The 21136-nt window shown below is 42.8% G+C and overlaps 2 protein-coding genes across 3 annotated transcripts in view; both read right to left on the bottom strand.

Moving 5' to 3' along the window:
* Positions 1 to 1168: 1168 nt before the first annotated feature.
* On the bottom strand, positions 1169 to 11140 carry tmem115 (transmembrane protein 115). 2 transcript variants are annotated; one of them, XM_080030961.1, is made up of 4 exons: positions 10560 to 11140; positions 9735 to 10459; positions 7633 to 7997; positions 1169 to 4871 (listed from the first exon to the last, which is right to left on the bottom strand). In XM_080030961.1, exons 2-4 carry the CDS (start codon positions 10224 to 10226, stop codon positions 4598 to 4600), a joined length of 1131 nt encoding a protein of 376 aa, XP_079887087.1. In that variant the 5' UTR covers positions 10227 to 10459; positions 10560 to 11140; the 3' UTR covers positions 1169 to 4597. The 2 variants fall into 2 exon arrangements, with proteins under 2 accessions (XP_079887087.1, XP_079887088.1); XM_080030962.1 differs by having other exon boundaries at positions 9735 to 10473.
* Positions 11141 to 13697: 2557 nt separating this feature from the next.
* The window catches only part of LOC307253197 (helicase ARIP4-like), a 31693-nt gene continuing 24254 nt past the window's right edge, over positions 13698 to 21136 (bottom strand). The window contains exons 15-22 of the mRNA XM_080031109.1: positions 20984 to 21083; positions 20696 to 20901; positions 19912 to 20087; positions 19130 to 19326; positions 18617 to 18825; positions 18372 to 18461; positions 18167 to 18262; positions 13698 to 18036 (exon numbers count right to left, since the gene is read on the bottom strand). Of these exons, the coding sequence (XP_079887235.1) occupies positions 17039 to 18036; positions 18167 to 18262; positions 18372 to 18461; positions 18617 to 18825; positions 19130 to 19326; positions 19912 to 20087; positions 20696 to 20901; positions 20984 to 21083 (2072 nt within the window). The 3' untranslated portion in view covers positions 13698 to 17038. The remainder of the gene's footprint in view (positions 18037 to 18166; positions 18263 to 18371; positions 18462 to 18616; positions 18826 to 19129; positions 19327 to 19911; positions 20088 to 20695; positions 20902 to 20983; positions 21084 to 21136) is intronic.

Consider the following 21136-nt stretch of genomic DNA (forward strand, 5'->3'; position numbering starts at 1 on the left):
ATTAAAGTTTGAATTAAATACAGTGTTTGTCTTCTCAAAAAAAAAAAAAAATTCACCACTCATTTATGACAGTAGCCTACCAGTGAAGTGCAGAGGAATTGATCTGTCCGTGGCCAGTGTGTATGTGTCATATGTTGAAAACCTTAAAGCGGACCTATGATGCTTTTTGACTTTTATGACCTATAAACGTTGTTATGATTCATAGTCATGCTTAACCATACTAAATTATCAAATAATGACTTACATGCATTTCGACTTATTCCCTGCTGACCGTCTGGGGTGTCTAAACACTATTCTAGCCAGTCGAGAAGTCACGTGTTCAAAGCGGTCTACCCTTCCGTAACTTTGTGACGTCGCATGTAACTTTGTGAAGTCACCACGCGGATGTTTCCATGTATGGTAATGCTGTCACTTCCCTGTTCGCATCTGCCTCGCGCCCTTATAGGTCCATGCTCGCGCTTCCCGCCACTGAAAGTGTTCCGGAAGGAAGGTAACCAATCACAACGGAGTGGGGTTTGCAGGAGGGGGGGGGGGGGGGGGGCGGAGATGGCCGATCACAGGCGGAGGGAGCGGAGATTGCCGAAGCACACACACTCAAGTGTTGACAGGACGTGCTGGATCGCCAAAATAAGAGAAAGAGCTTCCCGAAAATCTACATAGTTTTTTGTGATGTGATTCGTGTCAGGTTGCTCTATAGCAGTGTAAAACAAGAAATTAAGACCAGAAAAGTAGTATAATAGGTCCTCTTTAACCATCTTCTCAGACAATAATGAGACACAACTTTGTAATGAAGTCAGAGTAGTCCCCCTCAGTATATTCTTGCCTATAGTTGTTCTCAACATAAAGATCAACTTTGACGTTGGTAAGATATAGTACACATTCCATCACTCATTTGTATTTTGTGTCATCTTTGTAATTACCAGCGAAATGTGAGTACAAATATTGAGTTAATTATCAAGTTTAAAAAGCCCTATATATAGTGTGTCTCCTTCAAATAACTTGAACAAGTATCCAGGATCCATTAAGACTCCTATAGATAAGTTGATACGGGTCAAACCACTTAGCCAAATCCTTTAAACAAAATGCACAAAACAGGACAACAATGATCATAACAATAACATAAAGAAGCCTGAAACGTTTGTTTTGATTTCATACAACCGCCTTTTATTTCATATACAGATAAAGAAATATATCTGAAAACTAAAATAGAAAGGTCTGTGCAACAGCCACATACAGGGAGGGGGGGGGGAGAGAAAGACGCTCATTAGGATGAACAATATCTGTTGGTGCAAAAATAGAGACAGATATGGAAAATGAAAGAAGTGAAAATTATAAATAAGAAAAGATAAATGTTGTGAATGACTGACCACCTTTCCCAACAGAGCAGTCTCATCTGTAATCCGTCACTCATTTTAGGGCAGCTGTTTTTTTTTGTGTGACATGCTGATGGAGTCCCAATACTAAATTATAATGGAAGTACTGGTTTGGAAAGCCAGTGCAGAAGTGTTTCTCAAAAAGAAGGTAGAGAGACAGAGGCACCGTTGCACTCTTATAATTGCTAGTAATCAATTTGTACCTGCTTGCGATTGGTTCTTCATTAATGTAATTGCTCTGTTAAAACCGAGCAGTTTAAAACCATACTGCCAGCATACATGTGTATGATGTAGCCGCATTGCCTTGATAGTAATTTAGTGCCAGTGTGTTCATTGACTTAAAAGGGTTTGGCCAGCGAGTGTCAAACCCAGCGTGACATCATTCCTCAGCCTCACATGTGGCTTTTCTAGTTTGTGAACACCAACTGCAAACAAGGCATTAAACACCAATACACAGCATGTGACTGGCATTCTTTTCTTCTCTTTTGCGGATGTTCACAGCCGGATCAAATTGGGTAAACTGAGAATTTAAAATAAATAAATCTACAAAGCAGAAAGGGGAACAGGGCTGGAGAGTGAGACTGGCCAGGCTCAATCTGAAAACCCCCCGACTGCCAAATTACAACTCTTCCTACGCACTTGCACTCTTTAAAAATCACACTTGTTATTTTCAGACGTCCACATTAGAATGAGTTATGTCGCCGATTTGTGTCGATGAAAGCCGAGATGTGCCAGCAGCGAAACTTAAAAAAAAAGAAATGTCATGCTATTTTCAGAGTCACTCCCATGTAAAAGGGAACGAGAAAGACAAAATACAGGACAGCTATGGGCAGCAGTTACTGTATGCACAGGCTTGTTTAGACACCCCTTTTCCTCCATTGCTACTGTAAATCAGTCTGTCAATTGCAGGAGGTGGGTTGAGATTTCAGATATTTGACTGTAGCTTAACCTTTTCCAGTGTGAAGCTGGATTTGACTCCTTCTCCCACCCCCGGTGTCCATTCGTCCATGTGAAAACACCATCACTCATTCAAATGTATTCAAAGAATGTCGCCATTCATTTCAACGTAAACATCTTCCTGCCAAAACCAAGAGCAAAGTGAATGAACAGAAGGAAAAGAGGGGGAAACACAGGATAGCACACGCAGAAATGAATCCCGTCTAAATATGGCTTATCACTTCTACACTTTCATCAGGTGAAAAGGGACCGCATTTCTTTCCATTTCACACACGTGAATAAAACTTTTACACATAGCATTTCTTTCTGATTTCAAATCACAGGGTCATTCAGAAGAGACTCTTCTTACTGAAACAAGGCAATAATAAAAGGTAATAAATGACCAGCTATTTATTTAATATTTGTTAACATCCGATTCGATGATTTGGGCTCTGCTTTTGATAAAACCAAACCAAATGGTTTTTGGGAAGTAAAAATACCATTGGCTACATTGCCTATAAAGGAACCAATAAGTTCACAGGAAGACTTCTGATGGCTGAAGTCCTGTGCTGCTGTCTTGTCTTTGTTAAATACTGTATGTGCAGCACAAGTGCGTGGCCCACTTGAACTATTTAGGATTATTTCCAAAATATAAATGATCAGATTGTCATTCCTGGTTTCACAACTTTTGAAATTATTTATTGGCTGCAACGGATGTTGATCAACAAGGACAAGTGGGAGATGGATGATTTGATTATTACTGTAATAGACTGCAACACCTGCAGTGATAACCGTCAACAAAATGAATGAATGGGTGACCTCTTGGTCTGCATAGAATTTATGAAGCATTAAATATGAAATAATCGAGCTGCCCATCAACCTCACTAGATCATAATTCACTGCTGGTCACTGCTTGGCAATTGGGATTTTTAGAATAGATTTTGAGTGGGAGAACCTTGGCCTGGCTTTCTATGGAGGCCTTACCCTCATAAGTCAGGGTCTGACATACAACACATCAGAGCATGTGTATGCATAACCCAACATGCTATTCTCTAACCTTCTCCTGAACTTCTGTGTTTTGTAACACTGCCAAATGACAAAGACGGCCCTGACAGACAGTGAGTGACCCCTTCTCTGCAGCAAACGTGCCCAGATCATTGAATAGCTGTTGCTGATTCTTCTATCACTTTGCATCTAAGAAGGAGGGAGAAGGAAATGGTACAGGGTGATGCTAACAGAGTAGGCAAGGAGACTAAGCTTAAAAATAATAACAACTCGTGAAGCAAAAATCTAAATCGTCATCCACATATGTGTGTGAATCAAACACAGTGCACGGAAACAAAGGTTGGTGTGATGAATGGACCCAAGAGGAAAAGAATGATAGAATTGATCTCCATTTAACAACAAAGGAGGAAGAAAAGAAAAATCGAAATCTCTGAGAGACCAAAAACCTGCTCCGGGGAAAAATTCCTTAAACCTGGCACCAATTCCAAAATGGCGGAAGTTTTGTATCGTAGTTCATGAGCAGGACAGACCTGCAGCAGCTTCTCTCCTCTGGTTCAGGGTGCGTGCTTTTGACACCACACTTGGGTTACATGTTTATAACCAGGGAACCAACAGCTAATGTCACTTAAAGCCATTTTTCAGAGCTTGTCGAACCGGTACGCGTAGTCTGCCTTTTTCCACCAAGATTCAAGAGCCCATCCCGAGTCTCCGCTTTCTCATGGCACAAAGCAATTGTGGGCTGCTTCCGAAAAAGACTTCCGCCACAAAAAAAAAAAGGAACATTTTACACCCATTTAGTTATTTATTTAGAAAGCAAGAGAAAGAGACACATGAAGCATTGGACAGAGCTCTTTGTAAGTTACGGCGAGTCCGGACAAGGTAGAATGTCTGTCTCGTATTGAGGGGGAAGTGAGAGAGAAAAAAAAACTGAGTAGTGTCCAGTTTGCTCGACTACACTGACGTTTACAACCGACACGTCTGAGGTGAACGCACTGTACAGTGACCACCTCTTCCTTAGGGTTTCACTATGACATCGACAGAGTGTTTGTGAGGGCACGGTCGTCCATGTGTACAAACTGGTCCAAGATATTGTGTGTGTGTGTGTGTGTGTGTGTGTGTTGGCGTGTGCGATATCGAGTGTGTGTTGGCCTAATCACTGTCACTGAATATATCCCGTCTACTAGTCAGGGACACTGAAAAAAACACTAGTACAGTATTACCTGGGCCAGTGTCCACCTGAACAGACAAGAGTGTTATCTGTACACAACTTGGTGTTGTATTTGTTACGATCTAGAAGGTGCGTCTTCAAAGCTGATGATGCTGGACTCTGGGTGTGTGGCTGAGGCTGCTGCGGCGCTCTGGGTCATTGAGGAGGGGGAGGAGCCAACCGCTGCTGCTCTCTGATTGGAGGAAGGAGAGGAGGAGGAGGGGAGCAGAGGCTGGCTGTCCGTCCTGACCTCGTCATCCTCGTCATCTTCCTCGTCCTCCATGCTGGGCCAGGCCGACTGGTCCTCCACACGCTGCAGACGCTCGTTCAGAGCCTTCAGGGCGATTTGTCTGGAAGGGAAGAGAGAGAGGGGTGTGTGAGAGAAGAGAGAGAGAGGTGTGTGAGAGAGAGAGAAGAGAGAGAGGTGTGTGTGAGAGAGAGAAGAGAGAGAGGGGTGTGTGAGAGAGAGAGAAGAGAGAGAGGGGTGTGTGTGAGAGAGAGAGATGCCTCTTTCCTCTGTTATACTGTACAACAAACAAAATCCCTAGATGCAAATGTTCAGGGCCATGGGAGCAGTTTTGGAGGCTCAGTGCTTTGGTCAAGGACACCAGGCCAAGATGATGTGCGCAAAAGACTTTAGTACAAGCCCCAGATCAAATGTTTCAGGTACTGTAATGGTGCTTCTTCATTACATAGTACCTACTCTACCTGTACTGTACTATACTATACTATACTTTTGGTATCAGGTACTTTGCTGCATGTGGTTTTCCATTACATTAGAGTACCATCTTTGTGTAGCTGGCCATCATAGCGACGTTACCCGCTAGCGTCAATGTGTTGCTACTCCGTCTTCATTAGGTCGATCATTTGCACCATTTGTTTAAGGGTGAAATACTGTTTTCTCATATACCACTCAAATGTGCCATGTCATAACAGGCTGCTTATTACAGTATTTTTTTTTCCAACATGTAACATTAACCACTATGATTGTGTACATCTTGTACATGCAGTCTAGTCCAAGAGTTGCTGGTAGACTCTTGACCCCAAGATGAATTGTGATTCCCTGATTTGTTAAGTGTCCTCCATATGGAGAACAAACTGGTACATGTAAGAATTTACAATGAACGTATCAAATGAGTTAGTTGATTAAAGAGAATCCAGGCAAATCACAACGCATGTTGCTGCCACTGTCCTCTGTTACTGGCAATCAAGAAGAATAGCAGATGTACCAAACTGAAAATGGCGCATTTGGAATGAAATTCATCATTTGTTGATTACATCTCCCCACTTATCCTGGACAAGCACCAATTCATTTTTTACATCATCACCATAATGTTAATTTCCTGCTCAGCCGACGTCAGATTTCTCAACAGCCAGCTCATCAAAGCTTTCACAGAGGCCTTATCTTCAATCACATAAAAGGCAATATTAACTGTGTGTCATACTGGGAGAAGGAAACACTGCCCAAACCAGGAGTGACGGATGCAGACAGACTTCAACCAGTTACTGAGTAAAAATGTTGCAATGATGACACGTGTTTGGTGTCACAAAATGTTTTCACAAGCAAGTTTCAAGTTGGGGAACTACAATGGATGGAGGTTGGAAAATGTTTTATATTTCAAACTATAATGGGGGCAACCTTATTTCTTTAAAACACTCTAAACACTGAGATAGAAAAAAAGAGAGAATCAAATTACCCCTCAACAATTACAGGAGGGTGGGTGGGTGTGTGTGTGTGTGTGTTTGTGTTTGTGTATGCGAGAGAAAGGGAGAGAGAGAGAGAAAGAAGAGAGAGAGAGAGAGAAAGCACTGACATCTATATGTAACCGAATCTGTTTGACAGCTTGAAAGTGTGTCTGGTAGACAATAAAGCAGGTGGAAAATGACCTGAGACAGCTTGAGAGTAGGTGTTAGTGAGTGGGTGTAAAGGCTGGTGTCTGGTAGGACTGCAGCATGATCTGTTTGATGACTGCGTGTGAAAAGGAGCACAGAGGCTCAGCAAACCTTCCCTGAGTAAACAGAACCAAACACAACACTTGTCTATGAGCACTGCATGTATTTGACTGTATGGGTGTGTGTGTGTGTGTTTTAATTCCCTGTTCTGATGCTAGCTACTGTGCTTGCATTCTGGGCTAACCTATTAAGGTTTCAGTATTTTGTATTGAGAGTACAATTTTTAAAAATGTTATTTGCAATTTTTTCTATTTCTGAATATTCTTGTAATGGTAGAAAATAATGAAAACCTTCTGAAACAGCATTCAGACCATTGGGGCAGAGTAAAACTCGGATTACCACTCTCCCTTAATGGAACCACCATAATAAAAACACCCATAACAGCTTTATCTCTGCACCATTTTATGGCAGTTTGACCAAGCCCAGGAATGTAAATGGCACAGATACTCTGGGTCATTAATGTTGCAATAAAGTGAGCAATCAATTTACAAACGACACTGAACCATTCAATGATAAAACTTAACGTCAGGTCACGGAGGAGGAACATACACCACACACTATAGTCTCTAATAGGCCGCTATGGGCTTTCACCTCACCTCACCATAACTAGAAAATACCAGCACATTACACCAGTTCTTAATCTTAAATCATTACAGTGGCTGCCAGTAGCTCAGGGAATCAATTTCAGAATGTCATTGCTTGTTTATAAATCCCTCCGTGGCACCGGGCCTAAATACATTTTGCGACATTCTTGTGCCATGTAACCCTTGTAGAACCCTGTTGTCACCTGGGGCTCAGGCCTACTGGTTGTTCAAAGAACAAAACATGGTGAAGTAGCATTCTGTTATTATGTATCTCAGACCTGGAGTAGCCTTCCAGATATTAGACAAGCCTAAACTTTCTAACTCTTTTTTAGTATTGCCCATTCGACCCTGTAATTTAGCTTTTCGTTTACTTTTTTATTCAACCGTATACTTTCTTGTGTGATTGATGTTTATTGTGAATCCCTTTGAGCTGCCTTTTGTGTACAACATGTCCTAAACAAATAAAGTTGCCTTGCCTGTTTTCTAGTTTCAAAGACAAAGCCCACCAGTGTATAGTCAGTCCCAACCTTTTGCACATGTTTCTAATGTAAGCAGATGTAAATGTTTGACTGACCTCCTCCTCTCTGCGTCTTGTGGGTCAGTCCCCGGCAGGCTGATAGTGATGGAGGATGGAGCTCCCACGTCGTATCTCTTCACCATCTTCCTGCAGACCTTGATCTTGACCAGGGCGGCGTGCAGCAGGCCGGCCAGCAGCCCCACGGCTGGCTGCAGCGCCTCGGGGAAGAAGCTGGCGAAGGCAAAGTGGTCCGACATGTCCCCGCGGCCCCGGCTGTGTCTCTGGTAGAAGCGCAGGTACACCCAGCCGGACAGCGCGCCGTAGCTGAAGGCAGCCAGGGGGGCCGAGGTCTCCAGCAGCCCCGACAGACGCAGCAAGGCCAGGAGGAAGAGGACCAGGGCCGGCGCTGCTTTGAGTCTCACCTGGGAAAAGATGGGAGAGAGACAGAGATAGATTTGAGTTATTGTGAACAAAACAAATCAACGGGCAAAAAGAGACAGCTACCATTTGTCTAGTAGAGGGACTGTGGCTCGCCCGGGGGTTGCCAGTTCCCACAAGTCAGCTTGTTTCAGGAATTGGAACACACTGAACAATGGCTGGTTAGATGCCAGTGTGGGCAGGCAGGCAGGCGGGCGTCATAGTCAATTTGTACCAGTGTTGTCGGGTGGAGAACATTTGCTAACCCTGCTCAGCTGAGATGAGGGAGATTATTACAGTGAAGTAACCCAGTTTGATATAAACTCACAACAGGCACAACAAGCAGAAATACTAGTAGCTAAAGTGGAGTGGCCTGGTAGCTAAGAGACACATCAGGAATGTTTTGCTTATATTTGCTTCACATATTAACTGAACCCTCATCTGGGCACTGAGCACAAGCTGCTAGGCAGGAGAGCAACAGATTTGATCTTAGAATGTAAATGAACAGATGACAGTGTATTGTATTTCAAATGTGGAAGAGAATCACACAAGTAGAGCAAACACTCAATTGCTCAACTGTAAACCACCTGCTTACATCACAACTGTAGCACATGATCAGTGATCACTCTATTTCACTCTAATGTGAGTACAGACTGTGTGGGCCTAGAAAACCATTTGTATTCATTTCCTCACCACCACATTTGCCATAAATGAAATAACCTAAATAGATGTAGTGCTACTTGGATGTAACTGTTAAAGCGTAATATGTTATGTAAATCTGGCAGAAATGTGAAAGTATTTGCCTTTTCTGCCAATCCTCCCTCCCTCCCCCAGCATAACACATAATTCAAGAATCTGGGAAGTCATCCCACTGAAAAAGGCAGAGTTTACACAAGAAAGACTGAAGGCTCTGACACTTTCTATACAGCAGCCCTGCATGTTAATGGATGTTGTTCATCTGCATGTTATCCTCAGTTGACTTTCTTATGGCTGTAATTTGTAGTGTTGTTTTCATGAAGAAAAAAAACGAAATCTGCAACCTCAAAGCTGATTGGAAGTGACACCACTGAACGTCAGAAAAAAACAAAAAACATATGTGGATTTCCAGCACTCATACAGTCTGCGGGAAGAGGATTTTGATGTTGTTGTTTTTGGTAATCCTTTGATACATTTCTGTCAAATACAATGCAGGCTGTAAGTGTGTACATTTGAGTATTTAACTCTACCATAATATTAAGGTCATGTTGAAAAAGGTACACTTTAAGTGAAAGTAGAAAGTTTCAACTCACTATGCTTCCACACAGTCATGTTGAGGTTTCTTGATTTATTGAGGATTCTTGGTGTAACTCGTAGTGAGTGCCTCAAAGGAAAAGTTCCTGTAATTTAGCCTTGGGAAATCGTGTTGCCCCTACTGTTTGTATATCCATTGAACAATTATATATTCATTTAACCATAAACAACAACAAAACATCAAATAACTTTTTGTTTCTATTTTGTGAAAACAACTGGGAACATCCTTGATGTGTGCCGGCCATAATCTGTCCCAGGCTTGTTCATGTACACATCTCAAAGGCCCAGTGGTCTCCCTACATTCTTGCTATGTGTGTGTTGTGTTCTCAATATAACTGTGCTGCTGTCCCACTCCTCACTGGTCTGGTATCAGTTACGGGCTCACACTAATGGCATACATTCTGAAGATATGCAGAACAGAAATAACATTTGTCATGTGTTGTTGCCCTCACCTGTGGCACTCTTAGCACCGTGGTGTCCCCCATGGTCTGCTTGAGAGCCACCAGGACTCCACCCAGGAAGCCTGCTCCACCGTGGACGCGCACCGCAAACAAGTAGTCCAGGTCGAAGGTGGCCACATAGGTGAGGAGGTAGGAGAAGCCCGCCAGGAGGCCCGCAGACACGTTGACCACCGCGAAGAAGATCAGCAGCTCCATGGCGCCCCACAGAGGCTCCAGCAGGCGCCCACAGGCCATCACTGTCCCCACGTTAGCTACCACGCCCCAGATGTGCTGCTCCACCACCCCATGGGTCACCAGCGTCCACACCCAGAAGTTGGGAGGAAAGAGGTAGCCCGGGGTCACACCCAGCGCGTAGGGACTGTCCACGGCCCATGACAACAGGTAGAGGAGGACCACCACCGCGCTTATAGTTTTGACCACCACACTGGTGCTGGCGAGGGCGGCCAGGAAGTGCTGTCGTGCCACCGGCAGATAGCGATTCATTGTTGTGTTCTTTTTAACTTGAAGAGGCTCCTCCTTCTTCTTCTTCTTGAGCCAGTCAGCTCAAAACAGAGGAAACAGCAGACCAGGTTTTCTTCTGGTGGGCAGATGTTCTGGGTCCTGGTGTGAGATTTAACAATGCCAAGCAGAACAGGAGCTGACACCTGTATGTCCTGACAGCATCAAACTCCACACTGCTCTGTGGGCCTTCATCCGGGATACTGTCCGTCTTTCACCTGGTTAAAGACAGCTTTGGTAATCAACTCAGTGAGGTCTATTGTTTCTATGCAAACAAGGTAACAATCTCAGATAAGCCCAATGATGTGATAACCTTACCTAGGAGACCTTCTGATCTAGCAGCCTAGCTGGCGACCTTCAGTCGGCGTAGAGCAAGTTGTTTTCAGTCAGCAGGCGGGTGAGTGGTAGGAGACACATATGACAATGCCTAAGGGGAATAAATAGACCTTCGTGCCAACTTTTCCAGGGGATCTCGTCTGAGTTAGCGAGTAAACACAAAACTAGCAACGGTTAGCTAACCGTTTAACTGAAAGAGTTACCCTGATTTATATCCGCCGCGGAGGAGCACAAGAAGTTACGTCTTCGTTTGGATACAAGATAATAAGGCAAATAGCGTCCGTACAACCCCATAGGTGAGCTCCCGTCCGGGTCTTCAGCGCTCTCGCGGCTCCGATGTCTGCTGGGGGCTAGCCCGAGGATTTCCCGCAGCTAGCAACAGGCCTTCAAAACAATGTTAGAGAAGCTTTGGAGCCAGCGTTTATCCGCGTAACTCCGTAGGTCGCAGGTCTTTTCATATTACCTGGGCTTCATTCGTTAGTTCGACTGTTCTTTCGTCTTTTGAGAACAAGTCGTTTCAGGGAAATTGTGTTATGTTGGCAGGCAGGCACTCCTCCTCCCAGTAACACCGTTCAGAAACTGACCTGCGCTGTGTGTGTGCCACCGTCATCAGGAATTGGGTAGAAAACGTCAAGTCACGCAACGTTTTAACAGCAAGGCACTCTGGGAAACTGAGTTCTTAACGAATGAAGCGTCAACGCCCCAGTCCCCACGTTGATAAACAAAAGCAAAGTTTTAATGGGTTCAAAATGATTCGCTATTGGGCTTCATAAGTTTTAAGCGTCTAGCTGCTTGTGGTGAAAACTAGATGAATACATTTACTCAATTGGGCCTACAATTAGGTTATTTGGTTTATAGCCTATGTAGCCTAGGCCTATTTACATTTTAGTCTACTTCCTATTTCACCTCCTCTGCATTTCATAGAGGAATGCTTTGTATTTACTGGATTGTATTTATTTGACAGCTTTAGTTAGGCTATTATTTCTTTCAAAGATAAATATGTAGCATAAACTAGGCCTAAATAAGATCAACTTTGTTTATTAGCTACAGTTAACTGTATTTCATGGCCTAATTAAAATTAAAACTTAAAGGCGGCTTACTCGTAAATGTACAATTAGAATAATAAATAATAATATAGGCTCTTATGAAAGGATCCTTTCTAGATAATGAGTAGCCTACTTTAGTTTTTCATACTTCACATAGGCTTGGACATTGTTGTTCTAATTAGTGGCCAGTGAATGCCTAATGACCTGGTTTTACACACAGTTCTACTGTGGAAATAGAGTATAATTTCCATGGGATATTATGTCCCATATTTCCGATAGTTTTGTTTCGATATTATAAATATGATATACTGTATATTAATTATACAATCATTATAGTTGACTTTAAAATCTAAACAAGCTGATCATCTTGTTTCCTATTGTAATTGTATTCTGATAACACTAAAGGAAAAATACATAAACAACGTGGCATTAATTTTTATCAGAACAGGACAGGACAAACCGCATACAAGGACAAGGACACACTTTAGCTGCAACCTTCATTTATACGTTTAAGATTTATTAATTTTTTTATTATTTTATTTAGGATCCCCTTTAGTAACAACTACTGCCTGGGGTCCAAGATAAAGAAAACAGGAGTCCCGGAAAATGACTAAATATTCATTGTGCTTCATGGTACAACATCCAGAGTACTTTAGTCAAATACAACAACTTTATACACACAACTTGGAGACACTTCAAAACTGAACCTACATAGTTAGGTGTGCTGGTCTTTTCCAGCCTGGAATATTACCACCAGCCAACCAATGATTTATCACTGAATATAACCTCATGTACAGTATGGTGTATGAAGTTGATTTGGAGGCACAATTTAGTTGTAAAATGGTGATAGTCAAAGCTTACAAAGTTCAAAACTTCCTCACATACTTTCCACCTTATCCTCTTTTTTTGTGGTTTAAATAAACTATGAGACATGAAGACTCCAGGATTTAAATTTGACTCCAAATTCGGCAAAGTAAACATCTGTATTTATATATGTTTGGACATGGCAGGTCTCAACCGCACACACAGAAACATCAGTTTATTAAAGTAGGACGTGTAGAGCAGGGCCAGTCCAAGCTAAACCCAGATATCACCCTCAATGTGACAAAGCATTCATCTTTCCAGGATAATCCAAAATACAGCTAATAAGTAATAAGACTGTTTTTCTATTTATTTCTTTAAAAAATGCCACATTTTAAATTTGTCTACCAAATTGTAAGAGCAGATGTTACCAATGAGAGATAGTCCTATAATGCTTAGGTCCAGTTTGTGTCATTATTCATCTATTTTCCCAGTGACAAGAATGTTGAAACATCATTAAAACTACGCAATATGGGGCGCCCGGGCCCAGCAGCAGACACAGGTTCGATTCCCGCCTGCGGTCGTTCTCTGCATGTCACTCCCCTCTCTGCCCCATTTTACCTCTGTCTCTCTGCACTATCAATAAAGCATAAAAATGCCCAAAAAACATATTTAAAAAAAAACTACGCAATATTAGATTTTCATGTTAAACACATGCAGATAGTATTGATATTATCTGCAGGATGCTCTTAAAATCAACTGAAAGCATAAAGAAGTTTCTGGAGACCGTTCCAGTTTATGACCTTTTCATTGTTTGTGATTATTTCTTAAAGAAGGAATGAGAGAAACACACCAACAAGCTCTGAAATCAATGATGACATTTAAGGTAGAAAGATACTGTAAAGTCTTACATTTGTGTTACTACAAGACAAACATAAAATAGGCTTAATGTACTGCAGATTAGTGTTCAAATCCTATAAATATGTGATGTTTAAATTTCGTAGGGTTGTGGTTGAGCACAAATTCTATGCTTGTCATGCGACTGTAAAACTTTAAAGTGCTTATTTTTTTTGAAACATTGTATGATAGTTCCCAACCTTCCATGTTCTCATTTGGCCGCGTGTGTGTGTGTGTGTGTGTGTGTGTGTGTGTGTGTGTGTGTGTGTGTGTGTGTGTGTGTGTGTGTGTTTGTGTACGTGTGTGTGAGAGGAGGGTAAACACTATGTCTGCTACTACTACTGATGCAAAGAAATTAGGAAAAAGTATTATTTAGAACAGGTTTCTTTTTATTTACGAACTTCAAAAAACACAAACGAACAAAAACTAAAAAAAAAAAAAGGATCTGAAAAGTAATCCAAGGTCACGCACACATTATTATCATCCATCGATAAACTACACAACAGGCTTTGACTAAGAGCCGGTCTTCAATGACAGCAGCTTTTTTAGTCTTTCTCCTCAGCTAAAATGGAATTCAGACGGTCGGCATCGGAGGACCGAATCAATTTGTATAAATAAATATATGTAAATTCAAGTAGAAAGCTGTGAAACAAAAAGGGCAGTCAAGTCAGCGCAGCCAAACGCCGGGCTGACAACCGCACAGTTCAACACTGAGGAAACTCGCTCTGTTTGCCTTCGCGGTGATGATGATGATGACACAGATGGACATTTCTGATGATATGGTAATGAGAAAAAGAAAAAAATGGAAAGAGAAGCACTTATATTGTTCTGTCTTTTGCAACTGGACTGCCTCAGTTTTCTGACCCATTAGCTTGTGAATGAGCTTCATTTACATGCACACAAATGGCTCATATTACATTACATTAGATTTGTGTCCCAATAGGTTGACAGGCAGGACATTCTAATGAAAGAAGAGGAGCTTACAAAGATTGGGAAAAGGTTTCAACACAGCTCTGTTTCACGTTAAATATCACGGAATCCCAGATGTCCTTTTTTTGGAGCGGGTTTCTCATAATCAAGAGCTGTTCAGTGGTGTAACTGGGATATGATATTTACTCTAAACCTTCGTTAAAGCTGTACTATGTAAGGTTGTTAAATATTTTTTTTCACTGGCATTTTGTCCACAATAACCATTCTACTTAAATTTGAATGTGACTAGACTAGCCCCCGAAATTCACATTAGAATCATGCAGGCATTGTATTACCAGCGACAAAAAAACAAACAAAAACACGCTTTGGATAACTATCCGGCTAATTATTTAGACATGGCAGAGCTGTCAATAAAGAGACAATACAAATGCCTGTTACATAGTACAGCTTTAAGATGCTATCAGTATGCACAGTAACGCACACATTGGTTGGTCCATATGAAGTTCGGCACAAATTCACATGCGCTGGGTCAGACTGGCAGATCATAACTTATTCTTCTCCTTAAAAGAAAAAAAAGAGTGTTTCTCATCTGAAGTAACAACAATAGTAGCATGACCATAAACATACAACTTACAAACAAGAAATCATGAAAAAGCAAAAAAAAAAATAGAAACCACAAAATAGTACAGTACAAAAATAAAAATGAATAAATACGCACCGTCATTAATAAATAAAATTTGGTAAGTTCAAAAAGAGTAGAACAAAAAAAAAAAATGAAACGCGAGTAAACTAAACAATTTCAGTATGAAGTACAAACACATGGAAGATAAGAGAGAGAACAGGTAATGCTTAGTCTTTTGTCGACGGTGTTTTTTTTTAAGAGTTTCATTTTCAGCAAAAAAAAATTAGCCGATGGTCTTCACAGCCATTGCTATAGCCGTTTTCAGAGAAGATTTTTTTTCGACGTCGAGGAGGACAGCACCGACTAGAAGTAGATCAGTTGAGTGACGGTTTCGTGGTTAATCCGAATGGTCACGTGATGAAAAGCGTTCCCAGGCTTTCATCCAGGTCTACAGACTTATACAGATTTGTGTCTCTTTTACAGTGCGGAACAGGGTAACTACAGTGTTACCTGCAAAAGGTCATACAGAGAGGAGGTGTGGATGTGTGTACTTCTAGTTTGGCTGAGGAGGCTTTTAGAGGCGAGCGTGTGTTGCCGTTCAGCTCTACACGCTTGAAAACATTTGGTCTTTTAAGACACAATCCTCTTCCTCGATTGGAGGGCTTCTGATGTGCTTCTGTATTTTTTCCTTTTTTTTGGCAAAGCTACACCATCTCTCCATAAAGAATCAGTTTGGTTTCACAATGACCTCAAAATGGGATGGGACATAGAAAGAAAAAAAGAGTTGGACTCCTTTTGTAACCCTTACGAACACGACATCACACACGTAAACTAGAAAACACAGTAACGACACGAGCGTCACCAACACTCGGAGGTTGCAAGCTTAATTCCTCAGGGGGGGAGGAGGGGGGGGGGTCGTACGATATACATATATATAGGCTTGAGTGAGTGTTTTGCATCGTATTTTACGCTAGGCTACAGTAAGACTTTGCCTCTCCTCTCTCACAGTTAACATTCAGAGAGCCGGAGGCAAAAAGGCATTTTTCAGTTGGTTGTTTCTCCGCTACGAGGAGGAACACCGCACTAGTTTTTTTATTTTTTTCACCTGGCTGTTTTTTAGGCAATCCTTTCTTTTCTTTAGAAAGTCAAAGAGATTACATGAATACAAAATACACTCACAAAAAAAGAATGGAAAAATCAGATCTTCCCACGTCTGATGCCTAAACAGAAGAAGTATTTTTCAAAAGAAGGCCTTGTTTAAAGGCATTAGATTACGCGTACATTCTTTCATTAGAGTTTTTAAGGTTTCAGTAAATGTCTTCAACCTCAGTAAGACTCAACTGCTTCAGCAATAAGTCAAGATGATCTTGTTTCTTAAAAAAAAAAAAAAAAAAAAAAAAAAACACAATACCCCTCTCCTGGCAGTGAAATATTAAATCAGAAATGCTTTTCCGTTTGATCATTTTAGCTTTTCTTTGAACTTTTAACCATTTGAAGAAGAATTCAGTAGCAATACTCAACAAGTGACACACAATACCATATCAGTTACCGATATTTAACAAATGTTACTACCAGAATAACCTAATAATCAAACTTATTTTTTCTTGTAATAAGCAACTCCACCATTTACAGTCATTTGTTTAGTTAGCCGAAGGAAAAAAAAAAGCAAGAGAGTCTTGACATTTAGCAAAGTTGCAGAACTAGATTCTCTAAAGTCAGTACAACAGTACAACTAGTGGCCATGTGTGGTCACTGCAGGCCCTGCACTCATGAGCACCAAGTCCAGTGATTATTAGTATTTCAATGCCAGTATTGGACAAAAACCTGGAAGCCCAAATGTCCTCAGATTTTCATTTTCTTCTTTCCCCTCTGGAGCTTTAAAAAAAAATTCCTTATGTTTTATCTTCTGATATTCAGCATAAGTATTTGTGGCTCTGTTTCCAGTCTGTGTTAAATCAATTCCCAATCAGAATGTTTCTCCAAGGCCAATAGAGACACACCTATCACACTTCAGCATTTACTCAGCTGTCATCCCTATGTTTTATCCATTTCCCTCATGGCTCTTTGAGGCTTCTGTCCTTGCCAAATAGGATGTTATCCTATTTTGGACGAATATTTAAATTGAATCAGGGCTTTGCTCAAAACGATCCACGGCATTCAAATTGTCACTGTCCGCTCACCTCGATGACATCATCATCATCATCATCATCGTCATCATCATCTGAGCTTCCTGTGCTGCTCACATTCCCTCCTGTTGGAGGGTACTGGGAGAGGAAGCTAGCTCCAGCCGGACCGGGCATAGCAGCCGGACCTGGCAGCCCACCCGGATGCATGGAGCCTGTGTAGAGGCTGGCCAGGGACTGACCGTAGGGGAGGGGGAAGCACGGAGGGAGCATGCCAGTCATACCAGCCATACTGGGGCTCAGCATGAACGGAGGCATGGCCCCTGGGACTGAACTGGAGGCTTTGACTGATGCAGAAGAAGATGACGACGATGAGACGGCAGTAGTAGTGGTGGACGCTGTCGTGGAGGAGGGGGAAGTAGAGGAGGAGTTGGGGCCACCGAAGCCAAACAGATCTGGGTACAGGTAACCGCCGTCCCCTATTTGAGTGTGTGGGGGCTGGAAGTAAGGCGAGCCAGCCCCCATGAAGAGCGGGTGCCCTCCCAACATGGCGGGGTTGAGGCCCATAGGAGGAAGGCCGTAGCCGCCCATGTAAGGGAAGCCCCCCTGTGAGGCCAGAGGGGCTGAGGAGGAGTGCTTGCTGGCAGAGGGCTGCTTCGTGGGGCGCTCGTCCAGAGGAGGGGTGGAGGATTTGCGCTTGGAGCTGATTCGCAGGTCTTGGGCGGCCATGGCGTCCATGTTGGGCTTGATTACACTGGTGGCGGAGGAGACCTGGTGGCTCCCATTGCTGACACTGGTGTGAGGAGGTTTAGTGGAAGGCAGGTCGATCATTTCCATCTCTTCTCCGCTCTCTGGTTCAGCTCCCTTGTTGTCACTAGCTCCCGTTCCAGCCGTGTAGCGCTGCAGCTCACTGATGATCTCTGGGCTGTCAGGTGAAACGGGGCGGGGGAGAGTCTTGGAGGATCCCTGCTGCTTCTGGTCAGGTGACAGGCTACCGCTACTGCCATTGGTCGACACCTGCTCCGGTGAAGCCTGGGAGTCTGAGAATGAGAAACAAAGGGGTTAAATATTAGCTTTTTTTTTTTTTACATCATAGTGCCTTATCTTTTTACATCTCTGCTTGTTGTATCCATTGGGCTGAAGTTCAGCTCTGGTAATAACTCCTCCTACCTGTGGGTGGCACTGTCGCACTCTCCTCTGCAGCCTTGGCTTTAGTAGCTGCTCTGATGGCAAAGATTCGACCGTCAGACGTCCTGATGTAAGTCCCTAAAACAGAGGTAAAAATGAAAAAGATTAGCACACGTACTCTCCGTCAACTGAAGCTTAAATGATTCTTGAAGAGGTTTTTCACGGGCGTAATAAAGAGGTATTGCACCTTTAGTGCCCTTGATGACGTGGATGCTCTCTCCAGCGCTGATCGTGGCCTGGACGTCTGTTGAGCTGTTGGTGCCTGGAATGACCATGTCTAGAAGAGACCAAGAGAGACACATTTGATTGATAATTTATTCAAACTAAAAAGGATTGATAGAATGAAGATGGAATAAAAATAGTGTAGATATATGAATAACAAACCAAACCAATGAAGAACTATGAGTTTTTCTATATGTAAAATGAACTTACCAGTAGTGGTGACGATCTTCTGCACAAACACCCCGGCCTTTTGCAGGCAGTTGACGGGGAAAGCTCCGAGGCTGGACCCTGATGACCCTGATGAGCTGTCACTCTGGGCGGAGCCTGCAGACGCCTGGCGAGGCATCATGGGAACTGGAGTCGACTGGACCGGCCGCACACTGGCCACTGGCTTCTTCTCAGTAGGAGGTGGTGGGCGCCTGAGAGGAGAGGTTATTTTGCATTAGTGAATGACTTAAGCTCCTTTTTTCTTGAAACCAGGTTTATATAGCTATGGTGGGCCCCCTTTGTTTACATACCAGTTTACAGAAGCTAGGCTGTTTATTAACACTGGATTTTCTTTTTAGCTCACTTGACTGATTTTGAGAAAAAAGGGATTTTAACGACATTCTCTCCAGAATCGCTGACTCCACCTTTAAGTTGTCACTTGTAACCCTAATACTCAAGAGCCATTTGAAAGACACACAAATGAACTATATACGGCAGCCACTGTGAGTCACTGACCAGTTCCTCTGACTGAAGGCAGGGATGTTGGTGAGGCTCTGGTCACTGGCTGGGTAGTAGTGGGCGTATGACGGCCGTGTGTACGGCACAGAGGCCCTCTTCTCCTCCTCGTAGCCTTTCCTCGCTGCTTTCTTCTGGGCCTTGCTCAGCTTCAGCTCCCTGCGGTCGATCAGCAGGGACTCGTGAGGGAAGGGTTGCTGGAGGGGAGGAAGGGTGGAGGAAAAAAAAGGATGTGAGACGGCATTTCTTTTTAAAACAAGTAAAGCAACACAATTTTTTTATCAGCGCAAATAGAAAACACAATGGGGAAAATGTGCAATTCTTTGATTAAAACCTTGTTAGCTTGTATTGGGTTATTTTGCTGACAATCCAGCAGGTTTAATAATGAGGTGAGTCATCACCACCCAAACTCCTCGTGAGCCGTCTAAAACTAGGTTATAAATATAAAACGGTGAGTAATTGCAACTGCTTGGCATAATTCTCACCTCAGATTTTTTTCTACCAGTAGATTTAGACAACATATTGAGGAGAGATTTCACACATGAATTCAAAGAGTCACCATATCAGCCAGTGACTCATCCAATTAGTACATAACTGTCAACCATCCACTGTGCAGCCTTCTTTAAATGACACCTGTCCTCAGCACATTTTAAGCCAATAAACAGTGAAGCATTGTAGGATGAGCAACAGTAAAGCCTACAGTAACATCCCCACATGTCCTGCCTTTAAACACCCATAGGGGACACATAGGGACAGTAGTGTTTTCTCCTTCCTTCATGTACCTTGGTGATGAGGTGAGGGTAGAGGCGCAGTGTCTTCCCCAGCACACTCTCCATGTTGTCCTGACACTGCAGCTGGACCTGGGACACGTCAGGCTCCTCCTCCACAAAGTGAAGGAGAGACTCCACCTCTCTCTTGGTGAAGTTCAGCATGGGGTTCAAGTCATCCACCACCCGGTCTAATGGACAGAGGGGAAGGACAGAGAAAGACTGTGTGTTTTAATAACACGGCGACTATATTTTCTATTCTTTTACCTGTGCTATAGCTTGTTTCTGTAACATTATTATGCAACAAATAGAACAAACCTTTTTATTTGACTATTTTAGAATTAAAAAAAAAGCTACGGTTAAGTGCGTAACTTCTGTTGCCCCCCCCATTAGGAATTCTGAGTAAGCAGAACAACACTGTCGGCGCATATACTGAGCTAAGCATTTGGTGATGGCGCATGGATTTGATTCCTTCTACTGTATGTCCAAGATTTTTCTTAACTTTCCTTTTTTTTGCTAAAAATCAACAACTGAAACTTTTCTTGGGTACTTCTTGGGGGGGGGGGGGTGACACCAGTTTGTAAACGCTGCCATACTGAGAAATACAGAGAGAGTTTTGTGGAGCTGATAGGCTTGATCAACTTTGTGTCAACTCGTTTGGCTGATGGCTTGAATGTAACCGACATTCATCTTTATAATTCATCTAAATTACACACTATAGCTTTAATCTGTTATACGAACAACTTCAATTCAAGCATATCTCATTCATACTTTTTTTCTTTCTTTTTAAATGCCTCACCTGACATGCCCTGTTTGGAGATCTGTCGGTCGTAGATCTTCTTCTCCAGGGTGAAGTCGCACACCAGCCTGTAGATGTGACAGCGTTTCCTCTGGCCGTAGCGATACACGCGGCACACGGCCTGGGCGTCGTGACACGGGTTCCAGGACGCGTCAAAAACCACCACGCGGTTCGCCCCGATCAAGTTCACACCCAGACAGCCGGCCCTGAAGCACACAGTTTGGTATTGTTAGTTGTCTTAGTGATTGTGTGTGTTTGTCTGTGTGTGTGTGTGTGTGTGTCAGTTACCTGGTTGACAGCAGAAAGACGTGAGCGGAGGTGTTGGAGGGATCGTTGAACTGGTTGATCAGTCTCTCTCTCTCTGAGGCCGTTGTGCTTCCATCCAGTCCTTTAAACACACAACCAATGGAGAGTTAACACAGGGGTTTCACTAGCTTTAGG

The sequence above is a fragment of the Ammodytes marinus genome (genome assembly GCF_949987685.1).
Source record: "Ammodytes marinus genome assembly, chromosome: 7".
NCBI classification, from domain to species: domain Eukaryota; kingdom Metazoa; phylum Chordata; class Actinopteri; order Uranoscopiformes; family Ammodytidae; genus Ammodytes; species Ammodytes marinus.

What these genes read in the sequence shown, in the direction of transcription:
- tmem115 (XM_080030961.1), bottom strand. Translation starts at nt 10,226, where the DNA reads ATGAATCGCTATCTGCCGGTGGCACGACAGCACTTCCTGGCCGCCCTC. An exon ending in CGGTGCTAAGAGTGCCACAG is followed by an intron (nt 7,998 to 9,734) that starts GTGAGGGCAACA and finishes ATCTTTTCCCAG; the next exon opens with GTGAGACTCAAAGCAGCGCC. An exon ending in CAAGACGCAGAGAGGAGGAG is followed by an intron (nt 4,872 to 7,632) that starts GTCAGTCAAACA and finishes CTTCCCTTCCAG; the next exon opens with ACAAATCGCCCTGAAGGCTC.